The following is a 19,498-nucleotide window of genomic DNA, read 5'->3' as shown; positions in this document are numbered from 1 at the left end:
AACACACCACAACCTTTTAGTCTTAAGTCTTTTCTCCCTGTGAAGATTATGTATGGTGTTTGTATGTCCCAGTCTTTTTCTGAAAAAAGACTGAGTTGCTTGTCCCTCATTTTAAAGCATTTTCTCTAGCTCATGAGTAATTTTATCTCTTATATACCACCTCAGTCTGTCAATGTCTTTTTAAATGTTTGGATTCTAGTCTGCTTGTAGTCAAACGTAAAGACATGAGAAATGCAGCGAGACACTTGTTAGTTTGTGGTTTTGCACCCAATCTATTTTGTTCTGTGTATAATTTAGGTGCGTTAAGCTACATTGAAAGGTGGATAAATGGACGATTTTTCTCTTAATGGAATCTGCCATCCAAACACATGAACAGGTAGCTTCTTCAGTGCAAATGGAGACCAGTCAGTTGCTGGGTATGTGTGCTTTGGACCAAATATGTTTTACATGTGCTTGTACAACTCAGGATGCTTTTCTTCGTATTTTTTTAGGGTGAAGGATTTCACTATGACTCCACTGACAAGTGCTGGCTGACAAAGTTATAATGCCACAACAGAGACTCTAAAGCAAGATCAAGGACTTGAGATGTGCAGCCTGCCAGAAGAACATCACTCAGTAGCAGCTGATAGCCTTTAGCTGTAGCCATTGGTACATATGGTTCACTTTGTTAGGCTCAGAAAGATTTTCTGCAGTTGCAGAAATCTTAGTTTGGCTTTACACCCTACAGTAATAGTATCTGTGTGTTTATAAATTGTGTTAATCCTAGGCATTTAAAACATCAGGGAATAACTACACATGAAGAACTACAGACTGCCATCCTCAGACCTTTACAAGTTAGCACAGTGGCAAGGAGAATAGAAACACCTTCATGAAGGTTCTGGCTTGATCCTGGTTAGGAGCCTGGAGTCACAGGAGGGTTTATAGCATCCTTACTGGACTTGTGAGTAATAACCTATGATTCATGAACTAGCACAGGACGAGGAGAACAGTGACCAGTAGTTGAGTCAATGCGGCGTTGCCATTGCTAGCAGGACCCTAACGTCTGCATGAAGTCTCACCTGCCTTTTATGAGTTTTATTTTGGTCTTTTTATCTGGAACAACCAGTAATGCCTACAATAAGATTTTTCATGGGTAGATGGTTTACCTGTGTCCTAACTTGTCTTTGTCTTGCTTTGGTTGGTCTGACTGCTTTAGGTAGTAATAATGGCAGGTTTGCCATCCTGCAAACCCCTCCAAGCCCTGTCCCAGGGACCCCAGTCACTCCCTGATGCTGCCCCAAATGTCCTGCTGGTCCCTAAACACCCGCCAAAGACTGCCCCAAGGCTCCCAAACACCCCCACACCTGTCTTGTCCAAGTAATGCAGAGAGCAAGAGCTGCTGGTAGGGTTGTGCATTGTCATGGCCTCTCAGTAACTCTTCTGGCCTCTCTTTGCAGGTGCTGAAGCCTAGTCTGGCATTTGAAGGAGGGTCACAGCTGGGAGCTCTGCACAGATCTGCGGCTAGCCGTGTAAGATGAGCTCTGGTTTGCAGCATGAGCATAGCTAAGTCCTGGGGCTGCATTGCATGTGAGGGAGGCTGAGAGGGTGGAATATAGTTGGCCCTTAGTTGGAGATGTGTGGGGAGAGCTGGAGGTTGTTTTTGGGAGACTGAAACCAGGTGCAGGCATTAGGAGATGTGCAATACCTGGCAGTGGGAATTTGAGTGATGTGCCAAGTGGTTTAAGTAGTTTGCATTACAAAAACATGTCTATTTTACATCATTAAAAAAATATTTCCTAGCTGCAAAGTTTTACCCTTGTCCTGACTGCTCTGTGAGGCATTTTCTGGTTAGTCTTTAGGGTGGCATTTGCTGGCCAGAGAAAAAGGCTTTTGAGGTGCTGTTAGTGACCTCTCAAACTTAAGATCTGAATCCTATCTCTGAAGGAAGAAGTGGGGGGAGGCCGAAAGCTGCTCAGTGACTTGCTATATGAAGGGCAACAGGAGGAGTCTACCCCTCCCCACCAGATTGACAAGGTGTTGCAGGAGGAGGGGAAGTGTATTGGCACTGAGCTCACTGGCAGACTTGCTCCCAGGTGTTGTTTATGTGCATTAAATAATGAATACTTGCTTTATTCTTTGCACTCTTGGCTGTGGTTCCTGCAGTCCCTTTAGATTTAATAGAAAGTGCCACCAGACAGTGCCCAAGAGAAGGAGGTTATCCGTTGGGTCTGAGGGGTTGAGGGCTGGTCCCAAGGTCTCTTGGACCCCTTTAAGGTCCCTGGGGGGTTCCCAGAGAACTCCAGTGCTGTTCACACACTTGCGGGGGATGTCCTTCACATTGCCATGAATGCTCGGAGCTGTCGGTGGGATTTCCTGTCACCCTGGGGGCAGTCAGGGTCCAGCTTTGTGAGATTCCTAGGCTGCTCCTGAGTTTGCTGACATCAACTTGAGATCATGGAATCATAGAATCGTTAAGGTTGGAAAAGACCCTTAAGATCATTGAGTCCAACTGTTAACCTATCACTGCCAAGTCCACCACTCAACCATGTCCTCAAGCACCATGTCTACCCTTCTTTTAAATACCTCCAGGGATGGAGACTCAACCACTTCCCTGGGCAGCCTGTTCCAATGCCTGACAACCCTTCCTAAGATCCAACCTAAACTTCCCCTGGCACAGCTTGAGGCCGTTTCCTCTCATCCTATCGCTTGTTACTAGGGAGAAGAGACTGACCCCCATCTCGCTACAACCTCCTTTCAGGTAGCTGTAGAGAGCAATAAGGTCTCCCCTCAGCCTCCTCTTCTCCAAACTAAACAACCCCAGCTCCCTCAGCCACTCCTCGTAAGACTTGTTCTCTAGACCCTTCACCAACTTCGTTGCCCTTCTTTGGACACACTCTAGTACCTCGATGTCCTTCTTGGGGTGAGGGGCCCAAAACTGAACACAGTACTCGAGGTGTGGCCTCACCAGTGCTGAATACAGGGGCACTGTCACCTCCCTGGTTCTGCTGGCCACACTATTCCTGATATAAGCCAGGATGCCATTGGCCCCCTTGGCCACCTGAGCACACTGCTGGCTCATGTTCAGGCGGCTGTCAGTCAACACCCCCAGGTCCTTTTCTGCCAGGCAGCTCTCCAGCCACTCCTCCCCCAGCCTGTAGTGTTGCATGGGGTTGTTGTGACCGAAGTGCAGGACCCGGCAATTAGCCTTTTTGAATCTCATACAGTTGTCCTTGACCCATCGATCCAGCCTGTCCAGGTCCCTCTGTAGGGCCTTCCTACCCTTCAGCAGATCGACACTTCTACCCAACTTGGTGTCATCTGCAAACTTACTGATCACTCAGTCCCCTCATCCAGATCATCAATAAAGATATTGAACAGGACTGGCCTCAGTACTGAGCCCTGGGGAACACCACTTGTGACCAGCTGCCAACTGGATTTGACTCCATTCATCACCACTCTCTGGGCTTGGTCATCCAGCCAGTTTTTAACCCCCAGTGTGTCTGGGGCTAAGACCTGTGTTGGTGGGGCTGGGAGACAGAGTTTCCATAGGGGCAGGGGGTACCTGCAGGCAACTTCCTATCAGTCACATTGATCCCCACAGCGTGTCTTATGGCTGTCTTGGTGTGCACCAAGACCCTTCATTTGTATTTTGTTGTGCCACAGAGTCCTCCATTTGCCTTCTGAACCCTTCAATTCACTTTGGGTTGCCCCTGAGGCTTCCATGTGCCTTTCTGCATACTGCTGGGACCTGTGTTTGTCTTGCAGCATGCCACAAAGCTTTCTGTTCAGCTTTCTGCCTTGGCCCAAGAGTTTCTGATGTGCTCCAGGGTCATGGTTTTTTTCCATCCCCACCCCCTTTTCTGTGCCCTCAGAGTCCTCCATTTCCCTGTCATTCCTTGGTGTGGGGTTTTGTCTTTCTTTTTGTTACACAGCAGAACTCTTTGTAGCCTTTTGTTCTCTTGTCACCTTTAATACTACGTCTTTTCCCTTTTTGTGCACCCCTAGGGCTTTCTCGTTAGCTTTCAACAAGCTGCTCCCAGGAGCTGGGGCATACCTCTCCTACCACGGTAGCCCCAGCTGTCCCTGATGGGGCTAATGGCACTGGCCCTGTGTTCCCCATGGGCTACAGCTGTGGGCCATGGAGCAGGGGGTAGAGACTGCAGCTGAGAGTGGGCAGGAGGAGAGCTGTGCTGCTCCCTGCAGCCATGCTGGAGGGGTCTGTGCTGCTCTGAGGTGGCCGTACTGTGGCCAGACTGGGACAACAGAGCCCCTGCCAAACATCACCAGCTGGGATTGAGACTGTGGCTGGAACTGCCAAGACATGAGTGAGGACAGGGAACTGCCAAGTATGAGTGAGGACAGGGATCCATGTGTGAGCCTGCGGGTCCCATGCGTGCAGAGGCATCCCAGCCAAGGTGACACATGGTGGGGGAGGTTGAAGGTACAGTGGGACAGGGCCTGGGGAGAGCCACAATGGGGCCAGAGGACAGGGGTGGTGGGTGGCTTGGGGCTGTGGTGGGGGAAGGCGGCACATCAGTGCAATGTGGTGGCTGCACCCAGGTGTGCAGGGTTGCCCAGGCAGCTGGGACTGGCTGGAGGGAATCGTGGCTGGGATGGGGCATGCTGAGGGGCTGTAGCAGTGCTGCAGGGCAGCCTGGGTCAGGTTGGGGATGTGTCATGGGTGGGTGGGGGGGAGCCCTAGGGAAAGGAAGCACTAGTGAGGGTCCCAAAGTGTGTGCAGAGGGGCTGGGGCAGGTCGGGACTGTGCCAGAGGAGTGGGCGGTGCCGGACAGGTAGCGGGTGAGTGTGTGTTAGCTGGAGCAGTGTTGGACCCAAACCAAGGTGACTGTGGGGAAGCATCAGGCTGGTTTTGATCCCAGGGTGGTGTTCTGGGCTCCATGAGGCTTCTGGGAAGTGGTTCCCAGGCTTCCCACAGGCTTAACACTCTCAGAACACTGTGGCCCATGGCATTCCAGGAGGTGTAGTCTTCCGGCACTGAACTTCCAGGAGGCCATCCTGGTTTGCAGAACATGACAGCAGATATCGTCTCTCAACACTGTGCTTTTGGGTGGGCACATTGTTTGCAGGATTTGCCAAGTGGTGTAATCTTTGGACAATGGACTTCTGTCTGGCCATGTTACCTGCGAGGCATGCCAGGAGGTGTAGTTTTCTGGTTGTGGGATTTAGGTCAGCGACGTTGCATTCCGTGGCACACCGGGAGCTGTAGTTCTGGGTGCCCACACCCCCTCTGCCCCATGGCAGGGGCTTGGCCTGTCCATTTGTTACCAGCCACGTGTCACTTACAGGAGAGTCCACTTCGATTTAGAGGGACATTGGGGTTTTCACAGTTTTTCCCGGTTTGGGATGGGGATGTTTTGCATCTCTGGTGGAACCAGACATGGTTGTCCCCGGGTGACAATACTCATGTTGCAAGTTGTCGGCATGACTTCTGAGAACTGCTCTATGCATGTGGAGTTGTAGGTCACGACTGCCTGGGTAGCGATCCTCAAGTTGTATGCCAAGCCTATATTACAGCTGTCTGTGAAAGGGAAGTGAAGGATGACTTCTTGGAAGTAAGAAGCCTTCAGTTTGCCCCATGTCTCCTCAGGACCCATCCGTTTGCCTTTGGGTGTGCCCTGGGGCACTCCATTTGCTCTTTGAGCCACTCTCAACCTTTTCACTTGCCCTCTTTCCTTCTATCCATCTCCCTGTCCTTATTTTTTAATTCCTCTGTTTCTTGTACCTGATCACTGTTTACATTTTCTTTCTACGTTGTCCTCTATCCATCTCCCTGTCCCCATGTTATAATTCTTGTCTAGGTTTCTTGTACTCAGTTGCTTTTTGAAATTCCTTATCTGGCTCCCTGTCCTGGTTTTGGCTGGGATAGAATTAATTTTCTTCCTAGTAGCTGGTATAGTGCTGTGGTTTGGATTTAGTATGAGAATAATGTTGATAACACTGATGTTTTAGTTGTTGCTAAGCAGTGTTTAACACTAGTCAAGGACTTTTCAGCTTCCCATGCTCTGCTGGGTGCACAAGAAGCTGGGAGGGAGCACAGCCAGGACAGCTGACCCAGACTGGCCAAAGGGCTATTCTGTACCCTATGATGTCATGATCAGTATATCAGCTGGGGGGAGTTGGCTGGGGGCAGCAATCGCTGCTTGGGAACGGGCTGGGCATTGGTCGGCAAGTGGTGAGCAATTGCATTGTGCATCACTTGTTTTGTATATTCTTTTATCATCATTATTATTATTGTTATTTTTCTTCCTCTGCTGTCCTATTAAACTGTCTTTATCCCAACCCACAGGTTTTACTTTTATTTTTTTTGTTTCTCTCACCCATCCCATTGGGGGTGGGGTGGGGAGGGTAAGCAAGCAGCTCTGTGGTGCTTAGTTGCTGACTGGGGTTAAACCACGCCAGTCCCTTTCTTGATTTTTAAATTCTTCGCTATATTTCTTGTACCCCTTTGCTATTTAATTTCTCTTTCAGCAATTCCATTTATCCATTTCCCTTTCCTTAAAATTTAATTCCTCCCTTTCTTCCGTATACCCTGTCACTTCTAAAATTTTCTTTCAATGTTTCCCTCTATTCTCATCCCTGTTCTTATTTTTTAATTCTGTCCTGTGTTCCCTGTAGCCTGTCGCTTTTCAAAATGTCTATGTCTCCCTCTATCCGATTCCCTGTCCCTATTTTTTAATTCCTCCCTCTCTGTCCTGTATTCAGTTGCTTTAAAAAATTTCTTTCTATGTCTCCATTTATTTAGTTTCCTGTCCTTCTTTTTTTTTTTTTTTTCCCCCTCTCTACACTATACTCCATCAACTTTAAGTTTTGTTTCTATGGCTACTTTTATCCAGTCTTTAGTTTCTAATTCTCTCCTGTCTGTCATGTACCCTGTCGCTTCTTCAATTTTATTTCTACGTTTGCTTTTATCAAGCTCCCTATCTGTATTTTTTAATTCTTTCCTGTGTCGTGCACCCTGTTGCCTTTTAAATTTACTTTTATGTGTGTCTCTATTTCCCCCCATTCTTATTTTTTAATTTATTCTTGTCTTTCCCTAGAGCCATGACATTTTAAACTATGTCAAAGTTTATCCAGTTTGCCATCCCTATTTTTTTATTCCTGTGTATTGTGTACCCTGTCACTTTAGAAATTATATTTCCATGTGTTAAAAAAAAAAATCAAATTTTCTTTCTCCATCTCTTTTAGCTCGCTGTCCCTGTTTTTTAATTTTCCCCTTTATTTCCCTAATGCCCGTCATGTTTTAGATGTTCTTTCTGTCTACTTTTTTCCCTTTGATGTCTTGATTTTTAATTATTTCTTCTCTTTCCTTAGTGCCCTCGCTTTTTAAATTTTATTTCTATGTCTCCGTTTTAGTTTCCCAACAGTATTTATTATTTTTTCCTTATTTCTTTAATCACAGTTGCTTTTAAAATGTTTTGTCTACTTTTATTCCATTTGCTGTCTTTACATTTAATTATTTATTTTCTTAGTGTGGTTGCTTTTTAAGTTTTCTTTCTACTTCTGTGTTTTAGTTTGCTGTCCCTATTTCATATTTTTTTTCCCTTTATTTCCCTAATGCTCATTGCTTTTAAAGTTTTCTTTCTATGCCTACCTTTATCCCATTCACAGTCTTTATTTTTTAATGATTTCTTGTCTTTCCTTAGTACCATCATTTTTAAAAAATTCTATTTGTGTCTGTGTTGTAGTTTGCTGTCGCTATTTTTTGGCACTTTCTTCTCAATCCTTTGGCTTTTAAAATTTTCTACTTTTATCTTGTTCGCTGTCATTAGTTTTTAATTATTTTTTCTTGTCTTTCCTGAGTGCCCTTGCTTTTTAAATTTTGTTTCTATGTCTCTGTTTTAGTTCGCTGTTCCTATTTATTAATTTTTTCTTGTTCCTTTAATCGCCGTTGCTTTTAAAAGTTTGTCTCCTTTTATTGTTTGCTGTTTTTATTTTTTAATTATTTCTTGTCTATATTAGTACCTTTGCTTTTTAAATTTTCTTTCTGCGTCTCTGTTTTAGTTCGCTGTCCCTGTTTTTAATTTTTTTGTTTATTGCCCTAATCCCTGCAACTGTTTTCTACTTTTATCCCATTCCCTCTCTTTATTTTGCTGTCTTTATTCTTTAATTATATCTTGTCTTTCCTTAGTGTCCTTGTTTTTTACATTTTGTTTCTATGTCTCCGCTTTAGTTTGCCATTGCTATTTTTTCATTTCTTCCTTATTTCTTTAATCACCATTGCTTTTAAAATTTTCTGTCTCATCCCATTCACTGTCTTTACTTTGCTGTATTTCTGTTTTAATTACTTGACTTTCCTTAGTGCTGTTGCTTTTAAAATTTTATTTCTATGTCTCCATTTTAGTGTGCTGTCCCTATTTTTTAGTTTTTCCCTTCACTTCCTGAATTTGTCTTGCTTTTTACAAGCTCTTTCTATGCCTACTTTTTTCCTTCACTGTCTTTTAAAATTATTTCTTCTGTTGCTTCTTTGCCATCACTTTTTAGATTTCCCGTTTCTTTCTACTGCTCTGTCATAGTTTAATGTCACTGTTGAAGAATTTTCACCAGAAAGTGGGTGAAACTCTAGGTTTGCTTTATTAACAACTCGGAATTGGGCCATCACCTCAGAGAGTGGCAACTAGGTGTTAAAAATGTCACCTTATATATGTTTCTATAACAATTACATGATTATCAAAGTCCACCTAAGGTTTCCACTGTGTTCTCAATTCTTCATTCTTCTGGTCAGCAGAAAGTTCTTTGTGTTCTGTTTCAGTTCTTGTTTATTGACCACGTAGACCACTTCAACCACTGGTCCGATGCAAGATCATAAAAGTCATTTATTTCCCTTCTATGTCTACTTTCACAATGCTCTATTTAAAACAGTCTTTAAATTCTAAGAATCTGACCTCTTAACTTATATTATGAATGCTTACCTTACCCTTATTCTCATCTAATGTCTACATCAGTTAAAATGTCTTAATCAGCTGTTCAATTATTCATCTTTTCTTACTACATCTATCTTTATCTACTGATAAACTCCGCTGGTGATTAATCCAGTCATGGGATAGGGCTATACAGGGACAAAATGAGCAGTGTAGCATAGACTTACATTAATACAAAACACCTGTAGTTACACAATTCATGTAATTTATCTTTTCTAAATTACCCTATACAATAACTATTCTTAAATGCATAATAATATTCAAAGCCTTGATTAACTATTTGCTAACAGTCACTATTATTTTTTTCTTTATTTCCTTAATCCTATTTGTTTCTAAAATTTTCTGTCTACTTTTATTATTAGCTGTCTTTATTTTTTAATTATTTTTTGTCCTCCTGTAGTGCCCTTGCTTTTTAAATTTTCTTTCCACATCTGTTTTATTTCGCTGTCCCTATTTTTTAATTTTCCCCTTTATGTCCCTAATCCCCATCGCTTTTAAAATGTTCTGTCTAGTTTTTTTTCCTTCAATGTCTTTATTTCTAATTATTTATTCTCTTTCCTTAGTGCCTTTGCTTTCTAAATTTTCTTCCTACATCCCCATTTTAGTTCGCTGCATGTACTTTTAAATTTCTTTCTCTATTTCCCTAAACTCTGTTGTTTTTAAAATTTTCTGTCTACCTTTATCCTGTTCACTGTCTTTATTTTTTAATTATTTCTTGTCTTTCCTTAGCGCAGTCACTTTTTACAATTTCTGTTTGTCTTCACTTTAGTTCACTGTTGCTATTTTTAAAATTCTTTCCTGTCTTAGTCCCTTGGCTTTAAAATTTTTGTTTCTGTGTCTACTTTTATCTAGTTTGCTGTCTCCGTGTTTAATTTTTTTTCTATTTGTCCTCTACCCAGTTGCTTTTGAAATTCTCTTTCTATAACTACTTTGATCAAGCTCCCTATCCTTATTTTTTAATAGGTTTTGGTCTGTTGTGTACCGCACTGCTTTTTAAATTTACTTTCTATGTGTCTGTCTGTTTGTCACCCTTTCTTTATTTTGTACTTTTTTCTTGCATTTCCTTATAGCCACCCGTAGCGACAGGCCCCGCCCCTGGAGACGGCCCGGCAGGGGAAGGGTGCCACCCCTAGCGACAGGCCCCGCCCCTGGAGACGGCCCGGCAGGGGAAGGGCACCACCCCTAATGACAGGCCGTGCCTCTAGAGACAGCCCGGCAGGGGAAGGGTGCCACCCTTAGCGAGAGGCCCCGCCCCTGGAGACGGCCCGGCAGGGGCGGTGCATCACTGTCGGTCTACACCGGCTGTGGCATCCTTGTTTCCAGGAAGGGTTGCTTTCTCTGTTCAGTGCTTTGGACACTCTAAGTTTACTGCATATGAGCAAACTCCCTGCCACTTCTCCGGCCGCCTTTATGCCTTCTGGTGGTTCGCCCCTTCCCTTTCCCAGGTGAATGTGGGAAGGGTGGTGGGCGGGGCCCGGGGCATATGAGCTGCAGCCTCTGCTCTAGGAGCTCATTTTGCTTCTGGGCTTTTCCGATGTCGGTGGTCTGCTCTTCCTTTAGTCGATTGAAGCTTTTGAGCTGTCTCAGGTCTTTGCGCAGGTGTGTTTTGACACTGAGAGAAGCGGAGGTGTCTGTTTGAGGTAAGGGCTTCAGGACCAATCAAGGTTCAGCAGCAGATATAACAGAAAGTACACTTGTTTGCAGCCTTTTTTTTTTTTTTCTTCTTTCAGGTCAGTAATTTTGTATTGGATGTTCAGGGGTCACAAGATGGTTTAATAGTATGTTTTGTTGGTTTTTTTGGTTTTTTTTTTCCTGAGTGCTTTGTATTTTCCTGGACTTCCTGACTTTAATGAAGATGGAACCTTCTTTCTTTCACCAGTTTTGCTGCATACTGTGCAAGTTGTTGACACTGTCTCTTAATAGGAGTGATGGTGAAATGATCTAGCAGGGGTTAAAGTGGGCATTTTGTATGCATCTGTATATGGGGTTTCAGCATTTCTCAAGCAAGCAGTGGGGACATAAGCTATAGTGTCTTTCAGGGTATGGAACAGCTCATCGCCTTTCTCGATCGCCAACAGAGTACCATGTTTTCCTTGGAACCTTGGCAGCTTGCAGCAGCTCCCTCATAGATTATAAGCATCAGGACTTCTTTGCCTCAGTCTTCACTGGCAACCCCTCTCCTCACACCTCCCGAGTCAATGGGCCATTTGACGGGGATCAGGGAGGCAGAGGTCCTCCCACTGTAAGAGATCAGGTTCGCGACCACCTGAGGAACCTGAACATACATAAGTCTATGGGTCCCAATGAGATGCATCTCAGAGTCCTGAGGGAGTTGGTTGATGTAGTTGCTAAGCCACTCTCCATGATATTTGAAAAGTCATGGCAGTCAGGTGAAGTCCCTGGGGACTGGAAAAAGGGAAATATTGCAGCCATTTTTAAAAAGGATAAAAAGGAGGAGCGTGGGAACTACCGACCGGTCAGCCTCACCTCTGTGTCTGGGAAGATCATGGAACAGATCCTCCTAGACATTATGCTAAGGCACATGGAGGACAGGGAGGTGATTTGAGACAGCCAGCATGGCTTCACCAGGGGCAAGTCCTGCCTGACCAACGCAGTGGCCTTCTATGATGGAATGACTACATCAGTGGATGAGGGAAGAGCTACGGATGTCATCTATCTGGACTTCTGTAAGGCCTTTGACACGGTCCCCCACAATGTCTTTCTCTCTAAATTAGAAGGATACGGATTTGATGGGTGGACTCTTGGGTGGATAAGGAATTGGCTGGATGGTCGCATCCAGAGGGTAGTGGTCAATGGCTCAATGTCCAGATGGAGACCAGAAACGAGTGGTGTCCCTCAGTGGTCTGTACTGGGGCCAGTGCTGTTCAATATCTTCATCAATGACATAGACAGCGGGATCGAGTGCACCCTCAGCAAATGTGCAGATGACACCAAGCTGAGTGGTGCAGTTGACATGCCTGAGGGACACGGACCTGTTGGAGAGGGTCTAGAGGAGGGCCACAAAAATGATCAGAGGGATGGAACCCCTCTGCTATGAGGAAAGGCTGAAAGCTGGGGTTGTTCAGCCTGGAGAAGAGAAGGCTGTGGGGAGACCTTATTGTGGCCTTTCAATACTTAAAGGGGGCCTATACAAAAGATGGGGACAGACTTTTTAGCAGGGCTGATAGCGACAGGACAAAGGCTAATGGTTTTAAACTAAAAGAGGGTAGATTCAGACTAGATATAAGGAAGAAATTTTTTACAATGAGGTTTTAGTGAAACACTGGAACGGGTTGCCCAGAGAGGTTGCCCAGAGATGCCCCATTCTTGGAAACATTGAAGGACAGCCTGGATGGGGCTCTGAGCAACCTGATCTGGTTGTAGATGTCCCTGCCAATAGCAGGGGGTTTGGACTAGATGACTTTTAAAGGTCCCTTCCATCCCAAAGCATTCTATGATTCTATGATTCACTTATTTTGTGGGCCTGTAGCAGAACCCTGAGTCTGTGGGAAGATGGAAGATAAGAGGTGCTCACAGAATGTGGGGCGCAGCTTGGAAGAACAGCTCTCAAGGAGTGGATGACACGGGGGGTTCAGGGGTGCAAATACAGGGCAGGAGGTGTCAGGAAGGAGTGGGCTTCCTTCCCTGCCAGTTCAGGAGAAGAGAAGGGGTTTCTCAAAGTTTTGGGACTGGAGGATGGTTGGGAAAGTGAGGCGGGTTCATCAGCCTTTCTCAGATGGGTTTTGCAGTTGAATTTGGGTTTTGCTGAGGTCTGTTCTGTTTTAGTCTCTCCACAGGCAATGGGAGATAGGACAAAGTCACGAGAGACGCAGCATAAACTGTCTGAGCCTCCACATCACAACGTGCAGGGCTGAATGTCAGAGAAGTCCATTCTTGGAAAGCATTAGGCACATTAAGATACATTAAAATATACCCTCCAGAACTCTGAGGTCTCCAGCGCCTCCCTGTGTGCTTTGTGGTCCCCCCAGCACCTCCCTTTGCTCCCAGGCTTTATAGTGCAGTGTTATCTAACAGCGGCACTGTGTATGCAGGCAGCTTCAGGCAGCCCAGTGACCTGTCCCATATATGTCAGTGCTCACATGCCAGCATGCTGTCTACTGAGGGGTTCTCCATGCTGCAGTTCATGGAGTCATTTAGGAGTTGGTTATCCATAAAGGAAGAGTCTGTCATTACACCAGCCATGGTCATTTGCTACTTGTAGCTCTTTTGGTGTTTGGCTTGTCGGTCTTTGCCTATATTTGAATCATCTGGCAGTAACTGTAATTTTTGTGTGTCGGTGGGAGGTTTGACTTATTCTTGCAGTTTAAGTAATAGGTCTGGGCTAAGCAGGACAGTCGAGCGAGGCACGACAGCAAAGGCAAGGGGACGGCATCATAGGCCGTGATGGGGGGTTGAGGTCGATCGTCTGGGTTTTGTGCTTTTGGGGTGTCTGTGTTGCCTGAATATGTAAGTCAGTCAAAGAGATTTGTTAGTCTGTTTTGCATGGTGGGCTCTTTCTTTTGGAAAGCAGTATGTAACATCTGTGTGCCTTTCCGCATTTTCCCAAGGCAGGCTTGGCATCGAAGGTTATGGTTCCTGAGTCATTGGAGAAGGACCGACTATGAGTGGGTGCCTGACATGGACGCTGACCCTAGAGGTGCAGCACAGGAGGCAAGCGGAGCTGTGTTAGCGGGCTGGGGGAAAGGATGAGTCCGGGATGTGGCTATTGGGGTAGGGGGAAAGAAGAGGTAAGGGTGTCTACTTCTTACAGGTATTACTGTTTGTCTTTTTTTTTTTTTTTAACTCACTGATGTTGCTGCGTCAGCCTGGCAGGTTGGAGCGTAAAGCACAAATCGACAAGGTTAGTGGAGTGAAGAAGTCAGAATGGGGAAGGTTCACTGTTCACTAGGGTATTCGTCAGCATCCATTTGACTTTGTTTTATTTTATTGTTGCTTCAGATGCACAGTAGGGAGCTGGACACCGAAGGGATGAGGCAAGCAGAGCATTGTGAGAAGGTAGGTCGACACACAACGATGGAGGGAATGTGCCCGTCAGTGCCTATGCAACTATGCTCTGTTTTGAAGGTGTAAAGCAACTCACAAAACTACACGCAAAGCAGAATGTCCACCCCGAGCTTGTTGGGCAAGTTGAGCAATGAACAGGAACCATAGCAGCAGTTATTTTTGAGGTGTAGAATTGTTTGTGAGTGGGCGACTGCTTCCATGCACAACGGTTGCTTTATATTTCTAGTTTTCTAGGTGCCATGGGTGATGCTGGCCACAACATCTGGCATTAGACTGGGAGCGAGCAGAATGCCACAGCGCTTCTGAGGAGGGCCTCATTGCGGAAGAGGTCAGCATTGACTGGTGCGACGCTGACTGATGGCACTCTATGTTTGCAGATGATAAAGAGGATCTGGGTTGTTGCAGCAACATCCTATGTAGCCTATGTGGTCTTCGTAAAAGATGGTTTCTGACCCCCAGCCCTCCAAAAGGCAAGTTGAGGGGCCGATGCTATCTTTGTGCAGGTGGTCAGTTGGGTGGGGGAAGCGCAGGTGGGGCAGGCAGGGGTTTTAAAATAAGTGTAGTGGAGAAGGTGGTTTGAGATCAGGCATGTTTGGACAGAAAGAGAGCGTGGGGTCCTTTCTGTAAAACAGGAGCGAGTCTGATGGGCAGGGCAGGTCCAGCCTGCGTCAGCTCATCAGCATAATGCTGAGTGCTTCTTTTCTCAAATTGTAAGTTTAACACATGGATCTGTCTTGTGTGTCTCGCACATCAAAAGTTTACAGATGGTAATTTTTTGTGGTGGCGATTAAGGCAGCGTTGGCATCGCTGCTCAAGAGCGGTCTGTTTTCCCGGAGCCCTTTTCTGGGACTTGTTCCCTATGTCTTAACATTCTTAGGTCTTTAAGCCTGGCTTCTCATGCATCCATCGTCCCAGCTATGGACATATCTTTTTATGCATGTTTTTACCACTGGTGATGGCATTCGACTTCTCTGGGGCTGCTGTAGATTCTTCCTCGCGACCCCATCAATCTTCTCGTCCGATGGCATTTCCAGGCCAGGACTCATTCCTCTTGCCAAGAGTTTTCTTAGGTCTCTGGGTCATGTAGTTTATAGTGGTTGTGCGCAGTGTTGGTCTGTGTGTGTGTGTCTGGGTTGGAACTGCTGTGCCTGGGAGTGTAGCAATGGTAGAGTCAGGGGAAGATAAGCACTAAGAGTTTACGGCTGATGTTAATATGCCTAGACTGTCTTGGCAAAGGCCGTACAGCCCATCTCAGAGCAAGTATGCATTGGCAGCGGGTGAGGACAGTAATTTCCATAGTGTTTTTCAGGTGCTGAGGGGATGACCGGAGCCATCTGGGAGACTCAGCTTGAATGCTAGAGTGCTCTAGTTGAGCAAATTGAATCTCAAAGGTGTTAGGGCTTGTATATGTAGGGCTTAATGCTTGAGTTGCATATTTCTTTTAATGGCAGGCTGTAGTTGGCCTCTAGACAGTATTCCTAAATTGGAACAAGACCACTGGAATTGTTAAGGTATTGCTCAGCATCTGGGTGACTTGTTCAATCTTACTGTTTTTTCAGATGCAGAAGGACGAGCTGTGTGGGGTGACAGAGAGGTGAGGTGAGTGCAGTAAGAAGGTGGGTCAGTGTGTGGTGTTAGAGGGCAGATGTGACTGGTGGCTATATGACTAGCTTATGGTTTGGGGTTTTTGTTTTATTTTGAAGGTGTGAAGCTATGTGGGATATGGGCACCGAAGCTGACTTGGGCATGGTGAGCAACGACTAGTGGGCTGATGTAGCAGTTACTTTTCAGGTGTCTTATTATGGGTGAAGCTATAAGCATGCCTTGTTGTTTGGGTTTTACAGGTGGTACCCGCACCTCAACATAGCAACCTGAAAACAGCAGAGGCAGCGCTGGAAATGGGCCAAGGTAAAGTAGTGGGAGATGGGAATGGTGCGGGCAGGCTCTCATTTTGGGTACTATCTCAGCATGTGTTATTTGCTTTGATTTTTGTAGATGATGCATGTAGCGTCAGAGGAGCAAAGCAGCACTTTGTGCGGTCTGAGAAGGGGAGGTGGTTGTTGGCCAAGTTGACGCCTGAGAGCAAAGTACCCTGCAGCAACTCAGTGAGGCTTTTCTCTTCAGGTCTGCAGATGCTGTGCAGGCTGCCTGTGGAATTGGATGAGCATTTGAGGAAGTGTGGGTAGTAGAGAGGAGGAGCACGGGACTGGTGATGTCTTACAAGCACAATGATGATTTTATGTCTCTTGGTATATTAGGAGCCACAAGTAATGGCGGCTGCAGGGGCACCCCTGAGGTGGGCTTCTGAGCCCCTTCGTGCTTCAGTTCCCTTTTGAGATCATTGCATCCCTGAGACAATGAGTTCCCCTCTTCCTGTTGTACCTCTCTGCTTTCTTGTTCTCTCTGTGCTTCTCTCCTGTTCCCTGTCACTCTCTTTTTCACCTTCTGTGTTCTGCAGCCCATAACTATTTTTGTCTGTCTCCATCTACCTGAGCCCACACTGGAGCACAAGAGCATGAGGAGGAAGGAGCGGCAGAGACATGTGAACTGACTGCGACCCCTGCTCCCTGTCCCCCTGTGTTGCTCGGGGGTAGGATGTAGAGAAGCCAGGAGTGAAGATGAGCCTAGGAAAAAAGAACGGGGTGTTTTTGGGGTTTGTTATTATCCTAGTCTTGATTTTGATTGACAATAAACTGAATTAATTTCCCCAAGTTGAGTCTGTTTTGCCTGTGACAGTAACTGGTGAGTGACCTCTTTGTCCTTCTCTTGACCTACAAGCTTTTTTCTTGTATTTTCTCCCCCTGTCTTGTTGAGGAGGGGGAGGTATAAAGCTGCTTGGCAGGCACCTGGTGGCCAGCCAAGGTCAACCCACCACAGTTTCCTTCTATCAGGCTCCCTGTCCCTATTTTTCAATTCGTGCCTATGTTTCTTGTACCCCATCGCTTTTGAAACTTTCTTTCTACCTATCCATCCCTATTTTTTAAATTCTTACATATGTTTCTCAAACCCAGTTGCTTTTTAAACTTTCTTGCTACCTTTCCACTCTCTCTGTATTTTTCTCCCTATTCTTATTTTGTAATTTTTTCTTAATGGCTCCGCTTTTATAATTTTCTTCCTATGTCTCTCTCTCTATCGCCCTACCCTTATTTAAAAAACCTTTTCTTGTCTTAATGCCTTTGCTTTTAAAATTTTCTTTCTATATCAACTTTTATCCAGTTTTCTGTCCCCATTTTTAATTTTCTTCCCTGCTTGTCCTTTACTCAGTTGCTTTTAAAATTTTCTGTCTACTTTAACCATTTCACTGTCTTTATTTTTTTATTTTTTATTTTTTCCTGTCTGTCCTGAACCCCATTGCTTTTTCAGTTTTCATTCTATGTCTGCTTTTACCAAGATCCCTATCCATATTTTTTAATTTATTCCTGTGTTGTGTATCCTGTCACCTTTTAAGTTAAATTTCCATGTGTGTTTTAAATAAAAAAAAATCAATTTTTTTCTCCATTTCTCTTTTAATTTGCTGTCCCTATTTTTTAGTTTTTCCTTTTATTTCCCTAATCCTCATTGCTTTTAAAATATTATTTCTTTGCCTACTTCTTCCCCTTCGATGTCTTTAATTATTTCTTCTCCTTCCTTAGTGCCTTTGCTTTTTAAATTTAATTTCTACATCTCTGTTTTAGTTTGCCATCGCTGTTAATTATTTTTCCCTATTTCTTTAATCACTGTTGCTTTTAAAATTTTCTGTCTACTTTTATTCCATTTGCTGTCTTTATATTTAATTATTTCTTGTCTTTCCTTAGTGCCATCGCTTTTTAAAATTTCTGTTTATGTCTGCATTGTAGTTCGCTGTTGCTATTTTTTAGCGCTTTCCTCTCTTAATCCTTTGGCTTTTAAAATTTTGTACTTTTATCTCATTTGCTGTCATTAGATTTAATTATTTTTTTCTTGTTTTTCCTTAGTGCCATTGCTTTTACAATTTTATTTCTACATCTCCATTTTAGTTCACTGTTGTGATTTATTAATTTTTTCCTTATTTCCTTAATCCTATTTGTTTCTAAAATTTTCTGTCTACTTTTATTCCATTCACTGTCTTTATTTTTTAATTATTTCTTGTCCTTATTAGTGCCTTTAATCTTTAAATTTTCTTTCTACAGCTCTGTTTTAGTTTGCTGTCCCTGTTTCATAACTTTTTTCTTTATTGCCCTAATCCCCATCACTATTTAGGTTTTTTACTTTTATCGGGATCCCTGCCTTTATTTTGCTGTCTTTATTTTTTCATTATATCTTGTCTTCCCTTAGTGGCCTTGCTTTTTAAATTTCATTTCTACATCTCCAATTTAGTTTGCCGTCAATAATTTTTAATTTTTTTCCTTATTTCCTAATCACTGTTGCTTTTAAAATTTTCTGTCTCCTTTTATTCCATTCGCTGTCTTTATTTCACTGTATTTGTTTTAATGATTTCTTGTGTTCCCTTAGTGCCCTCCCTTTTAAAATTTTCTCTCTCCATCTCTTTTAGTTCGCTGTCCCTATTTTTTATTTTTTCCCTTTATTTCCCTAATGCTCATCGCTCTTTAAGTTTTCTTTCTATGCCTGCTTTTATCCCGTTTGCTGTCTTTATTTTTTAATGATTTCTTGTCTTTCCTTAGTGCGGTCACTTTTTAAAACTGCTGTTTATGTCTGTGTTGTAGTTCACTGTTGCTATTTTTTAGTTCTTTCCTCTCTTAATCCTTCTGCTTTTGAAATTTTCTACTTTTATCTCATTCGCTCTCATTAGTTTTTAATTATTCTTTCTTGTTTTTTTCCTTAGTGCCACCGCTTTTTACATTCTCTTTTTCCATCTCTGTTTAAGTTCACTGATGCTATTTTTAAATTTCTTCCTTATTTCCTTAATCACCATTTCTTTTAAAATTTTCTATCTCCTTTTATCCCGTTCGCTGTCTTTATTTTGCTGTAGTTATGTTTTAATTATTTGTCTTTCCATAGCGCCCTCGCTTTTTAAATTTTCTTTCTCCATTTCTTTAAGTTCGCTGGCACTATTTTTTTTTTTTCCATTTATTTCCCCTATCCCTGTCACTTTTAAAAATTTTCTATTTTTATCCCATTCCTGGTCTTCATTATGCTGTCTTTTCTTTTAATTACCTCTTGCATTTCTTTAGTGCCTTCGCTTTTTAAATTTTCTTTTTTCATCTGTTTGAGCTTGCTGTCCCTATTTTTTAATTCTTCTCTTTATTTCCCTATTCCCCCCCCCCCCTTTTAAAATATTATTTCTGTGCCTACTTTCATTACCTTTGATTCCTTTATTTTTTAATTATTTCTTGTATTTCCTTAGTGCCATTGCTTTTAAAATTTTCTATCTCTGCCTTTTATTCTGCTCTTGCTATTTTTTAGTTTTTTCCTCTCTTAATCCTTTAGCTTTTAATATTTTCTACTTTTATCTCATTTGCCATCTTTATTTTTTAATTTTTTTTCTTCAGTGCTATCGCTTTTTAAATTTTTTTATGTCTTTTTTTTAGTTCACGCTGCTATTTTTAAATGTTTTCCTTATTTCCTTAATCACCTTT

At 43.6% G+C, this 19,498-nt stretch overlaps 1 protein-coding gene across 9 annotated transcripts in view; it reads left to right on the top strand.

The window, feature by feature from the left end:
- Window positions 1–19,498, top strand: part of LOC148057164 (uncharacterized) — a 34,248-nt gene that overhangs the window by 2,337 nt on the left and 12,413 nt on the right. The window contains exons 2-12 of one of the 9 annotated variants that reach the window (XM_087769438.1): window positions 298–376; window positions 492–940; window positions 1,437–1,508; window positions 13,491–13,589; window positions 13,744–13,779; window positions 13,878–13,934; window positions 14,170–14,413; window positions 15,503–15,542; window positions 15,647–15,692; window positions 15,788–15,851; window positions 15,939–16,631. In XM_087769438.1, the coding sequence (XP_087625564.1) occupies window positions 14,311–14,413; window positions 15,503–15,542; window positions 15,647–15,692; window positions 15,788–15,851; window positions 15,939–16,129 (444 nt within the window). In that variant the 5' untranslated portion in view covers window positions 298–376; window positions 492–940; window positions 1,437–1,508; ... (2 more) ...; window positions 13,878–13,934; window positions 14,170–14,310 and the 3' untranslated portion in view covers window positions 16,130–16,631. Of the gene's footprint in view, window positions 1–297; window positions 1,509–10,210; window positions 10,364–10,412; window positions 10,559–13,486; window positions 13,590–13,743; window positions 13,780–13,877; window positions 13,935–14,169; window positions 14,414–15,502; window positions 15,543–15,646; window positions 15,693–15,787; window positions 15,852–15,938; window positions 16,632–19,498 lie in introns of those variants that run through there. The other 8 variants (XM_087769271.1, XR_015707411.1, XM_087769752.1 and 5 more) reach the window with 8 other exon arrangements.

This window comes from Nipponia nippon, unplaced genomic scaffold (assembly GCF_047370975.1).
Source record: "Nipponia nippon isolate SJK-2023a ecotype South Korea unplaced genomic scaffold, ASM4737097v1 scaffold_1, whole genome shotgun sequence".
In the NCBI taxonomy this organism is placed as follows: domain Eukaryota; kingdom Metazoa; phylum Chordata; class Aves; order Pelecaniformes; family Threskiornithidae; genus Nipponia; species Nipponia nippon.
Note: the sequence above shows the minus strand (reverse complement) of the source record. Positions and strands in the feature narration are given on the sequence as shown.